The sequence below is a fragment of the Onychostruthus taczanowskii genome, unplaced genomic scaffold (genome assembly GCF_017590055.1).
Source record: "Onychostruthus taczanowskii isolate IOZ18803 unplaced genomic scaffold, ASM1759005v1 scaffold58, whole genome shotgun sequence".
NCBI lineage: Eukaryota > Metazoa > Chordata > Aves > Passeriformes > Passeridae > Onychostruthus > Onychostruthus taczanowskii.
Window position 1 is genome coordinate 8647044 of NW_024503457.1, and position 23686 is coordinate 8670729.

A 23686-nucleotide genomic window follows, 5' to 3' on the forward strand; every position below is an offset into this window, starting at 1 on the left:
CCTGCAGTGTTGGTATCAGACACTTCTTTAGCTGTGAACGGTACCAAGCCTTTCCATTAACACAGGCCCTCCGGGATACCCTGCAGCACTTTTGTAGGCTGCAGCGCCAGAGATCCATACTGAGAGCCTGTGGGATGGAGCTGGCAGAGCCCTCTGCTGGAAGCTCCCCAGGCCGCAGTGCCACGGACGTGCATCCCGAACGCCCCTGGCAAGGCTGAGCCAGCCTGGCCCTGGTGCTCTGGGACACCCATCCAGCCACAAGTCTTATTATGTGCTATCCACCAGCAGCGAGATCCATTTGCCTAATATTTTGTGTCCTAGTACTTGCACCATCTCTTTAAAGAATGCCCTGTGCCTTGCATGCACTACGTGTCCCCTAAAAGGGCTCAAATTCCAGCTCGGACCTCCCTGTGGGAATATGACCAACACCTCACAGAGACTGCAGTTACAACACACTGCAACACAAGATGCTGTGCAGATGCTGGAAGAAATGAGGGAAGTGAGAAAAGCAACATTAATTTATCTGAAAAATTATTAATTTATCTAAAAAGTGATTAATTCATCACTTCTTCCATGCTATTTTATTTCAGCTCAAATTGTCATTTCTGCCTTCAGCCTGGCCATAGGGGTCATTACACTCCTCAGTGCCACTACCACAGCCTATCCTTTTCCCTCTGCACGGTGCCTCCACCTCTTATGTCCCTGTCCTGATATATCTCTTCCTTTGAACTCCTACAGGTGTTTACTCTTCTCTGCAAGCAGGCAGAAAGGATAAACACTAATTCTCAGTGACTGCATCCCTCTGATGTTCTCACAACATGCAGTCATTAAGATTAACTCCTCTGCACTGTGTCTAACGTGGGAGCGGCTCACAGCGTGTTAAATTACAGAATTTATCCTGACTGGAATGCAAACTACTTTATCATTTGATACAGCAGCAGCTTGCTAACTTTGGCCACAGTTCTTAAAACCGTAAATACAATTACACACACAATAGCATTTTATAAGCTTGCAGCCCATAATTCTAACTCACATCAGAGGTTTGCTTCAGGGCCTCCACATTTCTAACGTCTGCCATTTTAGAGAAGGAAAAGCATTAACTTTCACAGAGACTGCAGCTCTTAGGCTATTCTTACTGAATACTTAGGATCAGGGGGTACATAAGAAAACAGCAGGTTTCCTGAAAGACAAATTAGACAACCAATCAAGAGGTGAATAACGCCTGTGACTCTCAAATGGAGATTTGACATGCTTTGTAAGCTACAGAAGAAGTCAGAGGACAGACTGTTTGCTAAGGAACAAGTGTGAGATCTGGATAACCATGGTAAATCACCCTCCATGGACAAACAGTCAATTCTCATGGGACAACTAAACTGAGGGCTTTTCAATTCCAATTCCTTCCTCTATGCAGTAAAAGTCCTGCAGTATTGCTGTAAATCTTTACTGCTAGCTGTGAAATGTCCTCACCATCATTAGCTATAACTACTCCACTCACTTCTCTGCTTATTTGACCAATAAAGTCAAAATGCAAGAGAACTTACAGTTAGCCAAAAACTGCAGCAATCTAGCCACAAAATTAAAACACAAAGACAGAGAGCATATAAGTCATTTAATATTTCAGATAACTATTAACAACATTCAATTTTGTATCTGTACACCTGCAATCCTTCTTTAAGCATCAGTATCACCTTTGCCATTCATACTATTTTACTTTTCATACACAAACTCTCAACTGGGGATTTAAAGTATTTATTTTATAAAATCTAAATCCAACCAGCACACCTTATGCTTTAATTTCTTTCTGCTCCACAGGTTTCAGGCACTTTCTAATGATAAGCTCTCCCCTGGTTGTCAGAAAGGTGCTGGACACTTCCTCTTCTGTTGGCAGCCCGTGGGGTAGTTTCAGTGGCTGTATTCTGCAGGCAAAAGAGTTTGCTTAGTGAAGTCCTGTGACTAGAAGGGAGTTACATTAAATGTTCCAAATAAACAAATAAATAAACAAATAGTTAACAAACCTTATGAGATGTTTCACAACTTTCAGTCTGGAATTCACAGAAGGGATATTTTTGTGCAGTCTTGGCTGATGTGCCTACATAAGGGATAAAACAAGTTTTACAAATGTGTTGCCAAATCCCAAATCTTTGTTCTCTGAACCTTGTACACTACCAGTACAAAAAGAAACATTTGCAAATGTAAGATTTAGAGAAGTGCCATGCATCAAGAACAGACATAAAAATATCCAATCACAACTTGATTCCAGTAAAAAGACAATTTCAGCTTTATTCCTACATCACTATAAATGCATTTTTCTTCCAACTGTTAAAAATACTGTAAATGTAAGTACAAGAGTTTAGGGGCAAAACTGCTTTCTTCAGTTATATCTTAAATTGATCAAGCACACACTTTTTCTCTGTAATATAACACCGACTAGGCAAATCTTTGGATAATGTGCAGCCGGCCTGAAAAACTCAGAAAAACACATCTTTGACACAAACTTTTAGAGTCCTGAATTTGGAAGGAATTTTCACTGATGAGTTTTATTTGCCTTCCTACAATTTCTGAATAATATGACCCACAGAGACCTGAATCCAAAGTATTTACAAACCTATTTATATTCTTCTAGAAGTATTCTCAGGGTAAAGTTCTCCTCAGGCAATGCAGCACAATACCATACAGAGACATTGTGAATTCCCACTAAAATCACATTTGCCACAAACATTCCCCTCAGCTCTTAAACACATCATTGCCTTCTCAGATTGCTTTATGGCTGATATAAATGTAATTCTGGTTTGTGACTGCAAAATGGAGGTCTTTATAAAAGCCACCAACTTAGTGCTACATTTCTGACAAACACAAGTACAAAAAACAACAATCATACTTTATCCAGTCCCAGATCACGTATTATCTTCTTTTCCCAGTACGGGCGACCAATGACACTCTTTATTCTAGTAACAACGTGGATTTTATGGGGCTCCTCAGGGTTGCCTCCATATTTTTCATGATCTCCAGGCCGTGGCTGAAATACCTAGAATAAGAAGTTCACAAACCAGGTTTTTTCCCTAAATATTTGGTCACCATTTGCCCAAAACATACTTCAACCTTACTAAAAATGTTTACATATTTTTCTCTTCAGGCAGTCAAAGCACCCACCAAATGACCTCAAATTTAGCTTTTATAACATGAAGTCAAACATATTTCTATAGTGGTTTGCTGATAAGTATAGTAACTCTTGAGTTTAGCCACAGAATGGCACAGAAATACACAGACTACACCCTGTACCTGCTCAACACCTAATTCACGTGCATTTCATCAGGGAGCCTGTGCTCAGCCTCTGGATGGCAAGTTTTTCCAAAGGCTTTAAGAATGCTTTTAGGGAAAAGAGTCAACTGACACCAGATGGTATCTTGCAAAAATAAACCAAAACAAGGTAAAGCATGTAAAGTACAAGTCAAGCACATACCGAGTCTGGAATATTCGACCTGGTAAAGAGGCAACGAACCCACACCGGGGACGCCATCGCCTCCATCCTCTTCCCCAGCACCTGCAAGGAGAGGAGGGAATAACTTGTGCGCACTTCCCTTACAGCTAGGAACACCTGCGAACAGATGACACAGCTACGAGTCCCAGCCCCAGCTGGATCCCCGCCTTCCCAGCGGCCGCGGAGCCCGAGCAGGATCCCCAGCTGGATGAACCCCCACGAGACCCCGCTTGGATCCCTTTCCCGGAACCCCATCTGGATCCCCACTTTCTCGGAGGCTGCAAGTCTCAGCCCCAGCCCAGATCCCCAGCTGGGTTCCCGTTTCCCGTTCCCCCTCTCCCCGGCTCCCCCTGGACTCCCCAACACCCCCAATCCCCACTCCCAATCCCCACCTTCCCGCTGCCCGCAAGCCCCAGGCCTGCCCGGCCCGCCGCCGTCGCCATCTCCGTGTGCACCCTTCGTCCCGGGCGGACACCGGTGCCGCAGCACTTCAGTTCCGAGCGGGCGGAAGGACAACGGCGCGACACCTCGCCTCCGTTCCCCCGCCCATCCCCGCTGCCCGTCCCGCTCCCGTCGCCATCCCGGTTCGCGTCCCCGTCCGTGTCCATGTCGCGGGCGGGGAACGATGGCATTGCGGCGCTGGAGCGGGCCGGGGCGGAGACGATGAAGCGGGCGGTGCAGCTGGACGCCGCGTCCCGGTTCCAGGAGTCGCTGGTGTGTTACCAGGAGGGCATCGACCTCCTGCTGCAGGTGGTGAAAGGTACCGGGCTGGGCACGGCCGTCGGGGCTCGGCCTGGCCCTGGGGACACACGAGCAGTGCTGGAGCCCGGCGTCCCACTGGGAGGGAGGGAGGGAAGGGAGAGCCGGGCCGGGCAGGGCTCGGGAGGGCCGGCCGCTGTGTTCAAGTGGCCCGCGACGTTCTGTGATTCACAGCCACGACCGATGAGGCGAAAAAGCTCCGCTACCGGCAGAAGATATCCGAGTACATGACCAGAGCCGAGGACATTAAAGAACACATCAAGAAACAAGGTATAAATAGCTAAATGGGGGGTACCGGCAGGAGGGACTCAGGCCCTTCCCGGTGGTGCCAGTCACCAGGACACGAGGCAAGGGGCAGAAGCTGATGCACAGGAAATTCTGCCTGAACATGAGGAAGAACTTCTTCACTGTGGGGGTGACCGAGCACTGGAACAGATTTTCCTGAAAGGTTGTGGAATCTCTCTCTCTCTGGAGATACTCAAGAAGTGTCTGGACACAACCCTGTCCATGTGCTCTGGGATGACCCTGCTTGAGCAGGAGGTTGGATCGGATGTCCCACTGTGGTCCCTTCCAGCCTGACCCACTCTGTGATTCCATGAGCTGGGATGTACCCGACGTACCCGCTTACTTTTAATTGTCTGGTGTTACACAAATGTTTGATGGACGAGGTGGTTTAACATGAATTATGTCCTGACCTTTACTTAAACAGAGATTTACTTCCCTTTCAGATGGCAAATATCATAAGCAAATCAGGATAGACGAAAATGCAACAGGTTTTGGTTATGAAAAGCTTTTCCACGAGTACCTCACTGAGAGTGTTTCTGAAGTTTGGGTGGAGGACCCGTACATTCGGCAGGTTCATCAGGCAAGTAGATATTTGCTGTAACTGATACAGATGTAGCCACTAGAGAAATTCCAAACTACTAAATTAAATAAAACTTTTTCAGTTGTATAACTTTCTACGATTCTGCGAGATGCTAGTTAAGGGGCCGTGCAAGGTGAAAACAATCCACCTCCTCACTTCCTATGATGAGGTAAGGGTCTAGATTTTGAGTTCTCTGTCCCTGTACTCAGATGATGCCACATGCAAAACAAAATATAAAAATACAGATTTGTTCCTAGGTAGTTGAACATAAGTAATTTTGTAAGTTTAGAGTTTTCTGGTTAACAAATTTGAGTAAGCAGAATCTTAAACTGAAATTTCTCTGAAAGTTTTGTTGTGGAAAATGTCATAAAAAACAAAGCATCTGTTGAGACGAGAGGTTTTTTGCTCTTCCAACAGCTGTATTTGTCATTTTAGAGGCTTTCGTGAGCTGAAATATCTCAAATTACCACTGTGCTTATTCAACTACTACTGCACTTATTTTGGCTCAAATAGTACCTGTCTAGTTTCAAAGGGCTGAGAGTGAGCTCCTCCTCCACATGCCTCAGCAAATATACCTGTATTCTGTTTGCTTTTTATCCTGTCTTTGAAACTGTAAATTTGCCTTCATCCAAGTTACTTTCTTTCAGTTTACTTTGATACTGAAAAGATTTTGAGTTCAAAGGTGTGTGAGTTTAAAAAGTGGTGACCAGAAAGAGAATATATAGTTAAGAAAAGGTTTACTTTGATACTGAAAAGATTTTAAGTTCAAAGGTGTGTGTTTAAAAAGTGGTGACCAGAAAGAGAATATATAGTTAAGAAAAGAAAACAAAACCATGACATTATTTTTACTTTCGATAGGGTAGTGGGAGGAGTCAACAGATGACTGTCTTGGAAGAAATAAAACAGTCATTGAGTAATTATGGAGTAACACTGAGTATTGACTTTTCGTCTTCAATACATGATCGAGAAATCAGGTGGGTGATATGAAAAATGACCAAATGGCAGTTATTTGAACTCAGAACTATTTAACCCTAACTTTTGAGATAATTACAGCTGTGATTATTAACAAAGTAAAAGGCACTGGCCCTCACTGGATGAAATCAGCCTTCTCTAGTTCTATATTTTCTAATTGTGACTATAATGTTAGTTGTCTCTATACAGAATGGTGTCTTCTGTGGTTCACACAGGTATTGGTGATGCTAGGAAATAACTGTGATTGAAACAAGGAGCTTGTGCATCATGTGGATGTAACCTTTTTATTGTGCATTTTTAAAACAGATTCGACAATGGGTGGATAATTAAGATTGGAAGGGGTCTTGATTATTTTAAGAAACCACAGGTAAGGATGCTTTGACTTCTTTAATTAAGTTAAAATGAGGTTTTCTACATTATATGCTCACCATGTCAATTCTGTTCATTTCTGCAGGGTCGTTTCAGCATTGGATACTGTGACTTTGACTTGAGACCTTGTCATGAAACAACAGTGGATGTCTTTCATGCTAAACACACAAAGAAAATGTGATCAGAAATGACTGCTTTTAATAAGTGTTTTCATAAGCATAAAAATGTAAGACTGAAAGGTGTTGCTTGAGTCCAGCTGGTTGCCCACAGAAGCAACTCTTCTAAGTATTTAGTGCAGCACAGCTTTTGTAATCTATGTTTTAGAATGTTTGTTTTCCAGTCTGAGAAGACAAAACTGCATGATTCCTTCATTGGACGTCTTCTGTAATCTTAATTACAATCCATGACTAAATTTTATCTTGATTTCCTAACAGACCCTCAATAGTGTATTTCAAAAGCCTCTTTACTGCCATTTGTATTTTTACTGTTGATTTCGTCTTGTGCCTGTTTTGGATTTTTTATCTTTAACTGACCACCTCAAAATCATTGGAAGCTGGGCTGCCACATGTCCTCTTTTATAAGCAGTCTTATTTATTTCCTTTAATTCCTGTATTCTAGTCATGACTACTAGTTTGCTGGGTTTTTGTCAATCCTGTAATACTTTATTTCCCAGACTTTACTAGTAATCCCAATTTTCACATTCCATTTTCCAAGCTCTTTGCCTAGGAATGTGGTAGTGTTCAGTACACAGTCATTTTAGGGTTGTTTTATGTGTCTCTCTGTAACGGATTTTGAACTGGGAAGGCTGGAAACAGCTGTAATCTTCCTTGGCACTCCTGTGTGTCCTTTCATTCCATGATACATGACCATATCCATCCTTTGCATTAAGTGTGGAAATGGTGTATGATCCTCTCCCAGTCCTACTCTGACTTTTAAAGCCCAATGACTGGCTTTTCACACCACTCTCAACTTCAGTTGAGTATTTTGCTACTACTAAGGTAGTCCCCTAAAATGAATAAATGTAAATTTTGTCAGAAGTTGGGTACCCTGAGTATCTCAGTTGGTCAGAGTATGGTGTGAGTGATGCCAATGTCATGTGTTTTATCCCTGTAAGGGCCATTCACTTAAGAGCTGGACTTGATCCTTGTGGGTCCCTTGCAACTCAAAATATTCTGCAATACTAAGCAATATGCTATTTAGAATAAAGACAAAGTCTTCCCTTGTCATTCCTGCAGCCTTTGGAAACCAGAAGGTATTACCAGAGGTACTGCTTTTTTAAATTTTTTTTTTTAATCTTATACAAGAGTTTTTTGTTAGCAAGAATCTGCCTAAGTCATACAATCTGACATAAAAAACAGGCAGTGCCCTCTTTTTCAGGTCCCATCAAAATCTTTTCAGTCTCAGGACTGACATGTGCCTTACACTTTGTGCCTTGTAATACAATAGGCCTCTGTATTCTAGTAGCATGTTTATTGTGAGAACTTTTTTTGTTTCCTATATTTATTTTTCCTTGTATTCCATTTGTTGTTGTTGTATTCCATTATCTTTTTTTTCCCCTTAATGTACTTTATTTTCATCTTCTGTCATCTAATGAATGCTGCTATTCTTTTCCTCTTATTTCTAAATCTAAATAGACTTCTAACAAAAAATCTATTCCACAGCAATCAATAAGAAATGGAGCTGGTCTTTGCCTTGTTTTCTGGGTCACAATTTGCCAGTGGTCTGCATTCTTTATCCTTTCTCATAATAATGTTTGAGCTTTGCACTGTTGCATCAGCAAAATGAATAATATATGTGCCACAGATCTGTGTGCTATTAGTCATTCCCCCAAACATTCCATAGGAGCTCCCTGGTTTGCTGCTGTGATAAAAAGTTTCTAGTCACTTGTGAATTTTATTCAGTTGTGTATAATATATGCCTATTTTTAATGGGAATAAAGGTTATTTTTTATTATTTGTAGCTTCAGTCATCTGTTTGATTTCTTCACAACATCAGGAAATTCAAGGAAGCTGTGTAATGCCTCATAGATCCAGTCATGTTCCAGAGGAGACTCACTGTAAATACAGTAATTTCCCAAATGTGAAGTTTTGTGTCTTTTCACCTAGTCCAGCAGTTTCAAACATAGAGAATCACAGAATTAACTAGGCTGGAGAAGACCTTTGAGATCATCGAATCCAACCTATGACCTGGCATCAACTAGAGCATGGCACTGAGTGCCCCATCCAGTCTTCTTTAACATCTCCAGGGACGGTGACTCCACCACCTCCCTGGGCAGCCATTCCAGTGCCCAATCACTCTTTCTGTGTACAACTATTTCCTCATGCCCAGCCTAAACTTCCCCTGGTGCTGCCTGAGGCTCTGTCCTCTTGCCCTGTCACTGGTTACCTGGGAGAAGAGCCCAAACCTCACCTGGCCACAGCCTCCTTTCAGGTATCTGTTCTGACCTCATCAAAACTGCATTACACTTTTTCTTTGACAACAGTGAAACACACCTTGAGCCTTTCTTTCATAATTTTCCTATATATACAGGTATTATTTAACAATAAAACTGGCACTTCCAGTTCATTGTTGCTTTTTACGGGCAAATCTGCTAGGTGGTAACATAAGGAACCTCTTCCTCCTAGATCTGTATATGCATTTCCAAGTGTTTAGCTTTGACACCAGTACCCATGGCAGGAGGGACTCCCAGCTTTGTGCCAGGCACGAGAACAGAGGAGGCACATGTGGCCCTCCAGTTAGCCTCTGTCCTCATCACAAACCCCCACACTGAACTTCCTCTCTTCCCCTGCTCTTGCACATGCATGGACAGAAGCCCTAAGCCAGGCTGGACCTACAGTGATTCACTACCCAGCAGTGAGCTGAGCTCACTGCAGTGCTTGTACAGCAGAGACACAGGGCCACCAGCACTCTGCAAGAAAGGACTGAATCAGAAAGCAGGGAACATCCCTCTCCACACAGCTCAGGGGCTGTGACACAGCCTTTGGGCTACTGTCCACAAGGAGCAGGATGCAGGCTGGGGCATCCAGTGCAGCAGCACAACATCAGTTTTACACCTACCCCATTCCATCTGTGTCAGCCATTTGTACCTTCTCTGCTACAGGGACAGTTTGGGATGTCCCCAGCATTTTCCCCGGTTCAAGCAGCAATGATATCTTGTCAGCAGTGGTTTCAATTCTCCAGTTTGGGAACATCAGATGCAGGAAGTGTGAAATTTAATTATAACATTAAATAAAAGCACAAGATTGAACAGTTTGTTTTCCACAAGCTGAATTTTTCTCTTACTAGTGATTGTTTTAATTTTGTTTTCAATACATTAAATAAAAAAGCAGCAGAAGTTTAACTTACACTTTCAAAATGCAAGTCACATCAATCTTATCATACTCTCACACAGTAGACTCCACCTGCTGTGCAACTCATTGTCTTGTGGACACACTCTTAGCAATGTTGTCACAAGCGTAGTGGTTTCGTTTGGGCAAAACTTACTGCCAGTAAGACTCTTGACCAGTTCACTGTACAGTCCTGGTGGCAGCCACTGCTCTGGCAGATCAATGTTACAGACTTCAATTCTTCCATGCTTTACATCCATATTTACTTTAATATCAAGAACAGAATCTTTATAGGCCATGTTAAGACATGTGCTAATGCTGAACTTTGGTGTCTTTCCGTACACCCATTCCCAGGTTTGTAATTCTTTAGTTTTTTCACTAATTCCAGGAAGCAGAGTCTCATCAGCTGGATTTATTAAAGTGATATGGTGATCTATCTGGTGTTGCACAGCATATTCTTTAGCAATGGCATCCAGAAGCATCTCAGAAGTTAAACTAGGATCCTCTTCAAAGAGATTTTTCACCAAGGCAGGCACGCTAGGAGTGGCATTGCTCTTTATCCCTTCAAAAGGACTTTTTAGCACAGAAGATAAAACACACTTATCTGCATTACAGAGTAAGGTACAGTGGTGATAAGCACTTGTCCTTCCCAGCTTTGCAGCAGTGCCTGAGATTTTGTATTGCCTGTCCAGCAAGATGTCATATCTGTCAGTGACATGTACATCTAACTGGGGTCGCAAGGCTTTCAGTGCCTTCACAACGAGCTTCAGGTTTTCCATTCGTTCATATTTTTTCCTGGTTGTGAAGAAAGTCAAATTGATATTACCTAAGTCGTGGTAAACTGTCCCTCCTCCACTTCTTCTTCTGGCTAGTTTTATATTTTTTTGCCTCAATAGCCCGAGGTTGCATTCCTGCCAGGGATTCTGATGTCTGCCTATTACCACGGCAGGGGAATTTCTCCAAAGGAAAAGGACCTGTTGCTTCTCTAAATCCATGTGGTCATGGATCCAATCTTCCACAGCTAGATTTTGGTAAACATCATTAGAAACAGACTGGATAATGAGGCCTCCACTGGCTGCGCTCCAGAAGCAAGCTTTTGGAGTCCTGAGGACGCAGGACAGCCAAAGGCAGTTTTTAAATGGCTGGAGAACCATGTTTTTAATAACTGCACAGCGGATGGAAGGAATGCTTATTCTGATAACGCTGAATGCAGCAGGAGCACAGCCGGCTCCCGTGACAGAACAGAAATGCCAGTGGCGGGCGTGAGACACTCATGCTCTTCCCACAGCAGCACGCCAGTTCCCAGGCATGGTGCTCCTCCGGCGATGCCGCTCAGGCCCTGGCGGGAGCCTCACGGGACACCCGGGGGTGTCACTGCAGCTGCTCCTCGCAGTCCCTCGTGCCTGAAAGACCAAAGGAAGAAACGGAATGTGTGTTTTCCCCTCACTCAAGGCAGCCTTGCTAACTGGGTTTCACTTTGCGTAGTCCAGCTTTGTTAGGGTTTTCTGCCTTCTTTTCCATGGGGTTCCCGGCGCGGCGTCCCCTCAGCCCCCGACGCCGCGTCTCCGCCCGCACAGCCCCGCCGGGCGCCCTGCGCTACTCACGGCGGGGAGCGGAGCGCTTCCAGCGCCCGTCCGTGCCCCCGTGGACTCCTTGGAACTGGCGGCATCGGGAGCGCCTTCCGCTTCCCGGGTGAGAGGTGCTGGGGGCGGGCTCAGCGGTGCCGTGCGGCGGGGAGGGCCGGGGGCGGCGGGCTGCGAGCGCGGCCTGGTGCTTGCTGGGCGCCGGGATCCCGTCTGTCCCAGCGCTGCCACGGCACTGGGCGGGAGATGGAGCTGGGGAGAGCGGGAAGGATCAGGTCACAGAATCACAGAGCCGGTCGGGTTGGAAGGGACCACAGTGGGACATCTGGTCCTCCTGCTCAAGCAGGGTCATCCCAGAGCGCATGGCACTGGATTGTGTCCAGGCGGTTCTTGAATATCCCCAGTAAGGAAAACTCCACACCCTCTCTGGGCGACCTGTTCCAGTGCTCGGTCACCTGCACAGAAAAGGGCTTCCTCACGTTCAGGTAGATTTCCTGTGCATCAGTTCCTGGCTGTTGCTTCTGAGAAAAGGGCTTCCTCATGTTCAGGTAGATTTCCTGTGCATCAGTTCCTGGCTGTTGCTTCTCATCCTATTGTTTGGCACCTCCAAGAAGAGCCTGACTGCATCCTCTTCACACCGTCGCTTAAGATACTTTTCGGCACTTCTCACAATATTTACAGGGCAACAAGAGGCCAGTGAACAATGCATAAAATGGATGATTTTTCTTGCAAGACCCAGATGTGCAGTTCCTCTCTGCAGGTTATTCTGGATGCTAGAAGCTTTTATGAGTTCGCAAGGAGACAGAGTTAATGCAAATGCTGAGACTTGTGAAATACACTCTCTATGGTGCTCATGAAGATACAGAAGCTAAATGTCGGTACATTTCATTAAGCTGGAAATTGAAACAAGCTGTCGGTAATTCATTAACAAGCTGGAAAGTGATCAAAGGCTAGATGTATTGCTGGCAGCAGATTGTCTTCAGATTTGCATTTAAGCCATTCTTAAAGTCTAGCCAACCTTAGCTATAATTCTTCATCAAAAGCAATTGTCTGTGCTCAAGCTTACACCATGGGACAATGTTCAGTGCTAGCTGAAGTTTTTTATTCACAGTAGTATCCCTATGGGCAAACATGTGCTGTATTTCTCTTGTTCATGGATGTGTATTTCTAAAAGGTACATTACATACCTTTGTCTTCCATTCTGCCTTAAAAGAACTGTGTGGGTGTAGTAGGGCAAGTAAGAAACCATCACAACACGTGAGCTGATGGTGATTAGTGAGAGAAACAGACTCTAAAAGGAGCTTGATGTGATGTGTGTGCCAGCACCTTTAATGTTGCACTGTCACATTAAATAAAAAAAAAAAAAAAGGATTTTTTCGTACTGTCATATTAAATTTAAAAAAAAAGGAATTTTTTTAGGCAATTTGAAATGGACATAACTTTTTGCTGAATTACACTGATAATAATTTTTTACTGCGGTAAACTATTCTATAATGCACAGGTAAAAAAAGGTAAAAAGCATGTGGACTTTGTCCATAAAAATGTGCTGGAATTCAATGTTGAAGGCAGTTGAGAAAATGCAAACACAAACCTGTGCATTCTAGCACTGGTCAGAAGTGTGGAAGTGCGTCTTGTGAGACAACTGCTGTTACTAAAACCCAAAAAAAATGTAGGACCACTTGTCTCCATTTTGGTGCTTGATTCTTGAATGTTTGCAGTGTGTCTTTTTGCCACGGGGTGTCCCTAAAAACCTACTGTGAGATGTTGCAGTCTATGTTTTTCTAGTCAAAAACTGTTTTGATAGTTAGAACCATTATTTGCTGAAAAACGTAAAGTGTGCAGAGTAGTAGGTGGACAGATAAAAATGTCGTGGGTCTGTTTCTGATAAGCTGAAGGAGTAAATACACATGCAACAATAAATGCCTTCCTATTGTTGAAGATAAATCCAGCAAGATAATTAGAAATATTCTGACAATGAGCAAAAAGTATGAATTTGTAAATGCACACCATTATTTATTTATCTCTTCTGGATTGGTTGTTTAAAATTTTTTATGTCCCAACTACTGTTGTGTAAATCACATGCCCGTAAAATACACCAAATATTATTTTCATTTTTGAAAACAATCCTGTGTATGAATTTAATTTCTTTTTTGATCAACAAAGCATTGTTTGATATTAAAAAAGCAATGCAACTGCTCTGCACAACATTAACCAGAATTGAGATATAAAAAATAACTCTCCATATGTCCCTTAGAGGATACCTTAGACATACCAGAACAAAACCATTTCACTCCTAAAATGAATTTTCATGAAGAATAATTTTATTAAAGTTGTGAAAACATGAAATGCCCTTTACACATCTCTTTTGGAGATAAACATGACAATACAGAATCTCCACTTCCACCATGCCAAAATCTGAAAGTTAGTTTTACAAGAAATCCAGGATGGGGAAAGGGAAAAGAAAAAGGCTTGTTTCTCTAGCTCTCTTTCTGGAAATTAAAATCTTCCAATTTCTTTTCTGGCTTTAGGTGGGGATTGTATTTCAGAGGTGTTACTCACTCCTAATGTCTGAAAATGCGAGCTGTATCCAGGAGTGCTTAATAGTGGCTGCTTGCCAAAAAACCCCGTTACTGACCCTGCACTGTCTCCAGAATATAAAACCTGTGCTAGTGGCTAGCAGGGAAGAGAGGACATTTTGTCTATTTCCTCTCCTTGACTTTGGGGCTACCTAAAGCAGCATTTTACAAAGGCTGTTTATATCCTTGCCATGAGCAGGCAATAGGAGTCACAGGGTTCACATGACCTCCTTACCCTTTTTGCATCACTTTCTTGGAAGGCACCCGTCTGCTTGTCCCTGTCTGTGCTGTTCCAAGAAGATGATATGTGCAACCAGAGGTACTGTAAATAAGAACTCCTATCTTGGGATATAAGGAAACATAAGAAGTAATTTCTTTGAAATGATTTTGTTGGTGCAATAAAGAAAAGCTTAATTAGCCTCGTAATACTCTGATGTTTTAACTTCGTGATGTTTGTAAACCGGTAATATATTAGTCCTGGCATTAAAAATCAGGAGTGAGTTCAGGCTGGAGTTTATCATATGTGTGAAGCTAATGTTTGACACTGTCAAGGAACAAGTATAGTGTAAAGAATAATATTTATTCTGGATGACACAACTGGCACATAGTCTTACAAATAGATACATAAATTAGATGAGTTTTGGAGAGAAGATAAGGTTTAATTAAAGGAAGCTATTTTCACAAGATTAAGTCTTATCTAACACTTGCTTTGTTCTTGTCAGGCCTGAGAGATTGTGTGGCAATTGCTGGAGTCTTTATCTGTGAAAGTGTCTCCTTGGATATTAGTTTCTGGAAGAGATGAACCTAATTAGAGTAGAGGTGTTCAGCAGAGCTCCCCGAGTTCACTGTCACTCCCGCCTGATCAGCTGTGGCAGTTTCAGGATACCCATCTCTCTCCTGGGGCTGGACTAACAAGACTTGGCTGCTTGGCTTTGTCTCTGAAATCTTGTGACCTGTAAGCATTGCTCATGCTGCCTTTCTCTGCCTTTTGCTGAGGCTTTTGCATTAATGACAGGCAAGGCCTATGCTCCATGTGTGGGCCCAGGAAGTTTGGGTTAAAGGTGCTTTAAAGGAATTCTTTAAAAGAATTTCACTCAAAACAACAATGGATGGTGGTATTGCATGAGTCTGAGTGTGCTAATTTATGATCCATCCTCCTGTTTCCATCCCCAAATAACTGTGAAGAATTTAACTATTTTCTGAGGAAGTAATCTTTTTATCTGTCAAGGTATGGAGAAAGTGTTGTGTCACTAGAGGAGAAGCTTGGCTTAACTCCCTCCCCCAACAGAAAAGCTCTTCAAAAAGATGTAGCAGCAACTGGTCATTCAGTATTCATTTGTACTTAAAATCAGAAATCAATATGAGCACCTTTCCTTGACTTTAGTAAAGTTTATTGAGAAACTATGCTCTACATCATAAACCTGATAGAGAAAGTTGAATTTTCATAGATAAGAGTTATTCAAAAACCTTCCAAGATGAAACCAAGTAGAGAAATAATTAAAATTTCTATGAAAGCAGTGGTCATAAATATTTATATCAACATTAATAGGAAAAGGGGTTTACTGATAATTTTGTACAAGATTTACAATCCATCTTTTTAAAAATTATTTTTAGGAATATTTCTAACCTCTCATTTTGTTTTGCCAGAATTTCAGCCATATACACCTAACAGATACTATGATCATCTTGGAAAGCAAGAGTAAAGAAAATAAAAGTACAGAGACGTCATGCTGACTAGAAAGCTATTTATGTAAGCTGTTGTGCTGGTACTGAGCCAGAAGTCAGTGTGTCCATCACAGCTGCTTGGCTTCTGTCTTACAGAACTGCCTCAAGGAAATAAGAGCCATAGAATAGTTTGTGTTGGAAGGGACCTTAAAGACCACCTAGTTCCAACTCCCCTTTCACGGACAGAGGCACCTTCCACTAGACCAGGTTGCTCAGAGCTCCATCCAGCCTAATTTTGAATACCTCCAGATGTGGAGACTCCACAGCCTTTTTAGGTGGTCTCTTCAGTTCCTCATCACCCCCCAAAGAAATTAATTCTTCTTGAAAGTAAACAATTCCTCCCTATTATCTAATTTAAACCTTCCCTCCTTCAGCTTAGGGTCATTCCCCCTTGCCCTATCACTACATTCCCTTGTGAAAAGTCCCTCTCCAGCCTTCTTGTAAGCTCCATTTAGCTACTGGAGTCTCCCTGGAGCCTTCACTTCAGCTGAGCAGTCCCAGCTCTCTCAGCCTGATTTCATAGGAGAAGGGAGAGGGTTTCAGCCCTCTGATCGCCTTAGTGGCCCTCCTCTGGACTTACTCCAACAGATCAGTGTCTTTGTTGAACTGGGGGCTCTGGAGCTGGATGCAGCACTCCAGGTGGGGTCTCATGAGGGCAGAGTAGAGAGGGAGCATCACCTCCTTCACCCTGCTGGGCATGCATTTTTTGCTGCAGCCCAGGATGTGGTTGGCCTTCTGCTCTGCGAGGCCACATTGCCAGCTCATGTTGAACTTGTCCACCAGCATCCTGAAGTCCTTCTCCCCACGGCTGCTCTCCATCCATTCTCCTCCCAGCTTGTGTCCATGTCACTGACAGATGTTAAACAGCACCAGCCCAATATCAACACCTGGTCTCCACCTGGACATGGAGTCATTGGCCAGTTTGAGTGCAACCATCCATCTAATTCTTTATCCACAGAATAGTCCATCTGTGAAGTCCATGTCTCTCCTGATTAGAGACAAGGACCTTGTGCAGGACAGTGTCAAATGCCTTGCACAAGCCCAGGTAGATGATAGCAGTTGCTTTTTCCTCAACACTTACTTAACACCGCTGCTGTAACCCCCTTGCAGAAGGTCACCAAATTTGTCAGGCATGATTTGCCATGGTGAAATCATGTTGTCTGCCACTAATTACCCCTTATTTTCTGTGTGCCATAGGATAGTTTCCAGGGGGATCTGCTCCATGATCTTGACAGGTACCGAGGCAAAAGTTACTGGCCTGTATTTCCCTGGGACTTCCATATTTCTTTTCAAATCAGTGGTGAAATGAGTCACAGCAGTCAATTCTTACCACTGTATGGCAGGTGTAGTCTAAGTATATATTTTAGGATATATAAATATTTTCATGTTTTCCAAAAAGTGCTCTCACTAGTTGCTAAAAGTATTATTGTGAGTGAGCAAATACTGTGTGTAAATTCTAAATTTGAGTCCTCAGTGTTCAGTGAGGTACTGAAGGTGCCAATTGCTTGATTGCTGTGATCTGTTCTCTTTCCTAGGACTAGGGAAATGCATATAACTGTACAACTTGAGAGTTCCTCTTTCAGAGAGAACAGTATATTTGGATGGGATTCACCTAATCTACATGATATGTTAGCAGTGACATATATATATATATATATATATATATGATTGTAATAGATATTGAGGCTATCTTTATCATTAGAGGTACTCCTAGGACATGATTAATTTTAGTGTGAATGCCAAAATCAATTGTAGGAATCACTTTCTAGAAATTACTCTTTGTAGTTACTCAAAATTACATTAATTTACTCTGAAACAAATGGGATTTGATGTGCAATTTTGAATTTCAGAATTGCAGTTTATCTTCAGAATCTGTTTTAGGCTCTTACAAGACTTTCTGGATTTCAGTAATACTTACTACACATTACTTTATTTCCATTGCAAAAATTTGCCTTTCATGGACCTTAAACAAACATGGTGGCCTACTTTGTATCGTATTTAAAAATTCATTAAATATTCCAGTACAAATCTACCCTTAGTTTTGAACATAGATATTTCAAGTTAATTAACATTTAGCTTTTATGTCCCTTTCTTTCTTGTTAGATACATATTAGAAGGACATTCACACATATTTGCAATATAACAAAAAAGAAAAAATACATTCAGAAGTTACTTTAAAATATTATATGGATATTTATTTTAATTAGATATCTGCTTCATCTTAATTTGCTTAATTTATGCTAATGCAGGTTATGTTACAAAGAGGATATGAAATAAAGCAAGGGAATCACCTTCAAGGCTTGATGCCTTTATTTAGTCACTGGAAAAGGACAGAGACTGCCATAAATGTGAGACTGAGAATTTGTTGAAGGTATTAAGAAACACATTCTCAAGTCCTAAGTAAATCTCTGCTTGTGGCAGCATAAAAAAAAAAATATCATCCATCCAGGTGAGCTTGGGAAGTCACTTTGGAAGAGGAGGAATATATTTTTTAGACTATATCTCATATTAAACTACTAAAGCTATAACTACCAGGAAGAACAGCTAGTTGATTGTAAACAGAAAGATGCATAAAATGGGAATGGGCCAATAATAGAAGTTTTCTAACCCGATATAATAAGAAAGTGTTTCAAGTTTTGTTTCTCTGCTTTAACACTATATCACCATATTCTTTAAGGGGGTGGTTGCTGATCCAGAAGTCTTGAAAATATTGAAAGAATGTGAAGAACTTGAGTCAACATGGAAAATAAATTAATGTCATGGCAGAAATTCAGGGTAACTTCAAAGTTTTAACAGCTGAGAGAGAAAAAATTCTGAGTCTTTATGAACAGGTAATTTTATTTATATTTGTGTGATTAATTGAAATAGCAAGGTAATGTGCATGAAAAATATTTTTTTTTTGGCTTCATATGAAATAAAAAAAGAAAGAATGCAAAGTATTTGTTTAAAAAATATTTTTTTTTAAAGTTATGGAAATTCGGTGATTTGAATCTGTCAGTTCAATACAAGTTTGTAAGTGCTGTCTTGAGTTTGTAAGTGCTGTCTTGAGTTAAAAATGCTTTCCTGAATCAAAGAATATGTGCACAAATGCTTACTTCATCTTCGATATTACACAGTTTCTGGGATGATCTACTTTACCAGCCACAGGACCCAGTAATGTATTGATTATCTATTCCATGTTTCTGTTATTCTACTGTTTTTAAAAACAGGCACAAGAGGAGATTTCCCAGCTCTGTCAGGAAGCTATAAAATGACCCAGGACCCCTAAAAGCATCACTCCTGTGACAGCTCAAGCTGTATTAAGACACATGGAGATAGAAAGGAATAAAGCACTGTCAGATTGCCAAAGGGTGCCTACAGAACGGGATGGCCTCAGGGAGCAGTTACAGGTTTGATTCTGTCCCACCCCACCTCAGCCCCACCCCACAGGTTATTTAAACATGGAAACTACCTATCAGTGTAATTACAGTTGCTAAGAATTTCTCTTCCAGTCCTGAGAATTAATTGCTTTACAAGTCTGTGGTGAGTTGAGACTTGTTTTATGTAGGATTTTATTGTTGCTGTTATTTGATACAGATTCCCCAAGAAGCTGCGTTTAATGAAAAGGCTCATTTGGAACAGAGAATTGAAGAGCTTTAAATGACTATTCACAATGTAAGGGAAAGTAATTATTTATGGAATTGAAAATATAATACAGGTGATGCTCCTGGTTAATCCTGCAGCACCAGCCAGTCTGCTATCAGGAAACAATAGGCTGACAGCAGTGCATGTTATTTACCAAGATTCTTTCCCCTCTACTCTGCTCTAGTAAGGCACCACCTGGAGAACTGTGTCTAGCTCTGGGATCTCCAACATAATGATGACATGGACCGGTTGGAGTAAGTCCAGAGGAGGCCATGAAGATGACCAGAATGGGCTGGAGCACCTCTCCTACAAAGACAGGCTGAGATGGTGGTGAGGCCCTGGAAAAGGTTGCCCGGAGAAGTTGTGGATGCCCCATCCCTGAAAGTGTTCAAGACCAGTCTGGATGGAGCACTCAACAACCTGATGTGATGGAAGGTGTCCCTGTCCATTGCAGGGGGCATGGAACAAGATGCTATTTAAAGTCCCCTCCAACTAAAACCATTCTGTGATCCTGTGATTTTAAGACTGTATCAAACTTTGACAGTGTTTCCCGCAATGATCTTATATCCAGGTGAGGATAGGCATGTTTCACCTGGAGTAGAAGTGGCTTAAGAGGGACATAAGTCCTACCTGCCAGTAGGTTTGACATCAAGAAGTCATTAACAGGCTTTTTACTGCCGTGCTTGGTGGAAAGACGAACAACAATGGGCATCCATTGAAGCCAGAAGGGTTCAGGCTGAATACAAGGCAATACTTGCTTCTCATGAGGGCAGTCGAGCAGTCCCCAGCCCTGGAGATTTTCAAGACTGGCCTGAACAAAGCCCTGAGCAGCCTGACCTCAGAGCTGGCTCTGCTTTGAGCAGGGGTTTAGACTAGAGACCTGGAGTCCATTCAAATCTGAATTATCTTATGACTGTGTATTACTAAGATCTGATGCTTCAAAGCTAAACGTAATTGCACTCTTCTAGCAAATAGTTTTTAATATGGTTTAAGTTACTTGTGTGTACAATTGATTGCTAACAATTTGCTAACAAACAGAAAATGGAAACATTAAGATAATGAATATAAATCCTAAATTTACTTACAGTCTTGGTAGAACTTGATTTTTAAATAAATTAACCATGCTTTCTGCAGTATATCTTTCTTCTAGATCTTAAGGTTATAAATTCTAGTTTATCTTCTTTTTCTGCCTCAGCTTTCTAAAGCTCCTACCAAGCTTATAAATATAATACCACAGTTTATAATATTAAATGGAGTGCATCTGATATGAAGAATACACTGTAGGCTGAAATAGCTCTGAGTAGTAAATTAACTTTAATCACACGCCTACATATGACGTGTAGGGAGCCCTGTTTTAGGTACATCATCTTATTTCTTCAGTTCTCTTGGTACCCTTTGAGAGCAATACATCAACATGAAATTTATGGCACTAGTCTTGAAGAAGCTACTGTACAGCAGAGGCTTACTGACTTGCTCTTTAGAGGCCTGACCTTTGATTATAGTAACACAGAAATTCGGACCGTACAGAAATTAGTACTGAAAAATTTGGTAAAGGAGGAGAGGCATGGGGTGAGAATTTTGTATTTTTGTGAGAATTTTTGTACTTTAAAAGATGTATTTCAAATAATTTAGAAAGGACAGTCCTTTAAACGTTAAGTGTAAGTATTTTAATAAAAAGATAGGGGTTTCTTTAGACTGAAGATTTCAGACCAGCTTTGCTGGAGTCTGTGCAAGAGGTTTTGGATCTGTTCTTTGTTTTAGCTACAGACCTGAAGGCCTCATGGTGGTAACTTGGTTACATAGTGCATTATGCAAGTGTTTTACAGTGATTTCTCTACCTGGTTATTGGCATAGGCACGTAACTTAATATAGGTCTAAAGCCATTATTGGTCATGTTGTGTCCCAAACCATGATTTCTCCCTTCATACACTCATAATAATGTTTTCTTCTATGTTATTTTACTTTTAATGTTGATCAATGACAAACATATTTGCCCTTGGGCAATTTATATGAATAAATGAAAATATTCCCAGAGATCTAAAAGATGGGAAATTGATTTACCTTCAAAGGATGTGAAAGTCACATTTCAGGTGTTTGCCAACTATCTTCAGGAAACTGATAGTTGAGTAAATGAGATACTTGGACATTTCTACTTCAGCAAAAGATTTGTGCTAAAAACAGAGTAAAAATTGAAATAAATTCTATAAATCAGCTATTTTTTTTTGTTTGTTAGCTGTTAGTGTTTGATTATATTTATAGTTAGATAGTGAACAGTTTGAACAGATGTCTAAAGTGGCACTGAGAAAGACACCATTGATTATCTGGACACTGAAATGAAAAGATTGACAAGCACTACATTCTGAAAATGAGTTGACAGGAAGCTGAATATGCTTCTCTTAGGTAAGTAGAAGTATGTAATTGCTTTAATTTGACTAGTAACATCAGCCTGGACCTAATTGGTCCTCCAATCCAAACACCATCACCATTGGCTAATTAAGAAACCACCCTTTGGTAAACAAATCTCCATAACACATTCCACATGTTCACAACGGGTGCAGCAAGTGAAGATAAGAATTGTTTCTAATTTTTTTCTCTGATCTTCTCACAGCCTTTGCCAGCAAGGTGGGGAAGCTGTGTGCTGCTCTCTATAGCCAGAGAGCTGCTGCAGTACTTGTGTTCACTGTTTTTTGTAACTTTTATAAGGCTCAAAGGGAAATAAATTTATGAAAGCTGATTATGAGCCATCATTCATTTTGGAATGAAATTGTTTTCCTCATTGCTTATTTATATGTAAATGTTCTTGTCTTATTGATATGATGATATGGTGGAAACCACCTTCACCGAAAAAGTAAAATTCATTTAATTTGGAGTTAGGAGCTTTCTATTAGAAGCTACAGGGATTGATGGGTTTTGGTAAATATAATATGAATAATTTGATTTTTTAAAAAATAAAACCAGGCAAATGTGTAAACTAGTGAATGTTGTATTTTTAGTTTTAAAGATCCATTTCTTACACTTGGAGCCTTTTCATGAGGGGAAGTAAAACTGAATCTTTGTGTAGGGCTTATTGTCTGCTGCTCAGCTGGAGTTCCCAGTCATGTTCAGAAGCATAGTGGGACTAGACTCGATCAAAGCCTTTAGGGAATAAAACATATGTCAGTGAGTGCTGCTTTATAATAAACTGTCAGATTTATGAACACTGTTGAATTGTTGAAAACTAGGTGCTGCTACTGAAAGATCTTTTTCTTTACACCCCCAAACCAAATTGACGATTCTTTTCAGTTTCTTGAACAGTGTGAGAATCATTAATATTGTTACATTTGAACAGATTACTTGCTTATAACTTGAAACAGGTCAGGCATTCCAATGGATGTCCCAGGGGATGGTTTTTATTATAATTATTTTTGTGACTTTCTTATAATCACCTGTTGCAAAGAATTTTTTTTTTACTTTTCTGTAATCTTTACACAATTATTCAGAATTTAATATACTGAGATTAAAGTTAACATTAATAAAATATTCCAAACAGTCTAAAATAGACAGAAAAATCTCAATTTTTCATATATTTTGCAATTTTAGTGAACTTTCTAAAAGAAAAAAAAAAAAATCAGTGTTTGAATTCTCACGTTTAATGCTTCTGCTTTTCCATTTTATTGAATGAAAAGACAAAACTGAGTCTTTCAGAGATTCAGTGAAGACTTGTGACGTAAAAACTTGAAATGCAACTTAACCAAGGGAAAATTATGCATTTAGACGAAAAAGCTCTGGTGACTGACAGATTCAATTTTCTTAATAAAATTCAATAGGCTAATTTTCATATTCTGCAGTCATCTTTTTTTTAATAGGTTGAAAGAAAAGGCATTGAATGCAAATAAATAAATAAACAAATATACTTCTGAAACTTTTAACATTTTGAATGCAAAACTCTTGTTTTCTTTCATTATTGAAAGGTTTTTGCATTTTAAAATTATGTGACAGAGCTCTGGCAAGTGTAAATTTCAGTGACAACACATACTGTATTGATGTTTCTTCAAGAACTGCTTTTGGAAGGAAGATACTTGAAATGGTGGGTTATAATACAGCCTTACATTATCCACTGTGTATTTTATCTCTGTGTGGTTCCTACTGAAAGTAGTTAAAATATTTCAAGTGTCATCTCATGCACACACAATACTCCTGCACTGATATGTTTTCCAGGCAGCTAGAAATTTAGCTTAATACCTGTAGGAGTTAATCACTTTTGTGGGTGATGTGGGCTTTCTTCTTTTTCTTCAACTTCTTGCCTTCATTTGGGTTTTCAGATACTTGATCTGTGCACTTGCTCTACTGCTCACTTGACTTTCTCTTCCTCTAGAAGTGCTACTCAGTTTTAAAGGAGCAAATTAACTGTACCTGATGTCAGGTATATA

At 40.9% G+C, this 23686-nt stretch overlaps 3 protein-coding genes and 1 long non-coding RNA gene across 6 annotated transcripts; 2 read left to right on the top strand and 2 right to left on the bottom strand.

Annotated features, from left to right (window-relative positions):
- Nucleotides 1–1590: 1590 nt before the first annotated feature.
- Nucleotides 1591–4110, bottom strand: MRPL30 (mitochondrial ribosomal protein L30). The gene is made up of 5 exons (XM_041418113.1): nucleotides 3871–4110; nucleotides 3461–3541; nucleotides 2879–3025; nucleotides 2016–2089; nucleotides 1591–1916 (listed from the first exon to the last, which is right to left on the bottom strand). Exons 1-5 carry the CDS (start codon nucleotides 4108–4110, stop codon nucleotides 1784–1786), a joined length of 675 nt encoding a protein of 224 aa, XP_041274047.1. The 3' UTR covers nucleotides 1591–1783.
- MITD1 (microtubule interacting and trafficking domain containing 1) lies at nucleotides 4069–8402 on the top strand. Of its 3 annotated transcripts, none has more exons than XM_041418111.1 (7): nucleotides 4069–4192; nucleotides 4412–4507; nucleotides 4966–5102; nucleotides 5185–5271; nucleotides 5961–6076; nucleotides 6381–6441; nucleotides 6529–8402. In XM_041418111.1, exons 2-7 carry the CDS (start codon nucleotides 4465–4467, stop codon nucleotides 6622–6624), a joined length of 540 nt encoding a protein of 179 aa, XP_041274045.1. In that variant the 5' UTR covers nucleotides 4069–4192; nucleotides 4412–4464; the 3' UTR covers nucleotides 6625–8402. The 3 variants fall into 3 exon arrangements, with proteins under 3 accessions (XP_041274045.1, XP_041274043.1, XP_041274046.1); XM_041418109.1 differs by having other exon boundaries at nucleotides 4085–4238; XM_041418112.1 differs by having other exon boundaries at nucleotides 4097–4228.
- Nucleotides 8403–9719: 1317 nt separating this feature from the next.
- Nucleotides 9720–11488, bottom strand: LIPT1 (lipoyltransferase 1). The gene is made up of 2 exons (XM_041418108.1): nucleotides 11374–11488; nucleotides 9720–11172 (listed from the first exon to the last, which is right to left on the bottom strand). The coding sequence occupies exon 2, from the start codon at nucleotides 10921–10923 to the stop codon at nucleotides 9805–9807; it is 1119 nt and encodes a 372-aa protein (XP_041274042.1). The 5' UTR covers nucleotides 10924–11172; nucleotides 11374–11488; the 3' UTR covers nucleotides 9720–9804.
- A 1278-nt stretch (nucleotides 11489–12766) lies between these two features.
- Nucleotides 12767–21563, top strand: LOC121343168. Its single transcript, XR_005953662.1, has 4 exons — nucleotides 12767–14247; nucleotides 18331–18484; nucleotides 18863–19042; nucleotides 19462–21563. It is a non-coding gene; the product is annotated as an uncharacterized LOC121343168 (long non-coding RNA).
- The last annotated feature ends 2123 nt before the right edge of the window (nucleotides 21564–23686 follow it).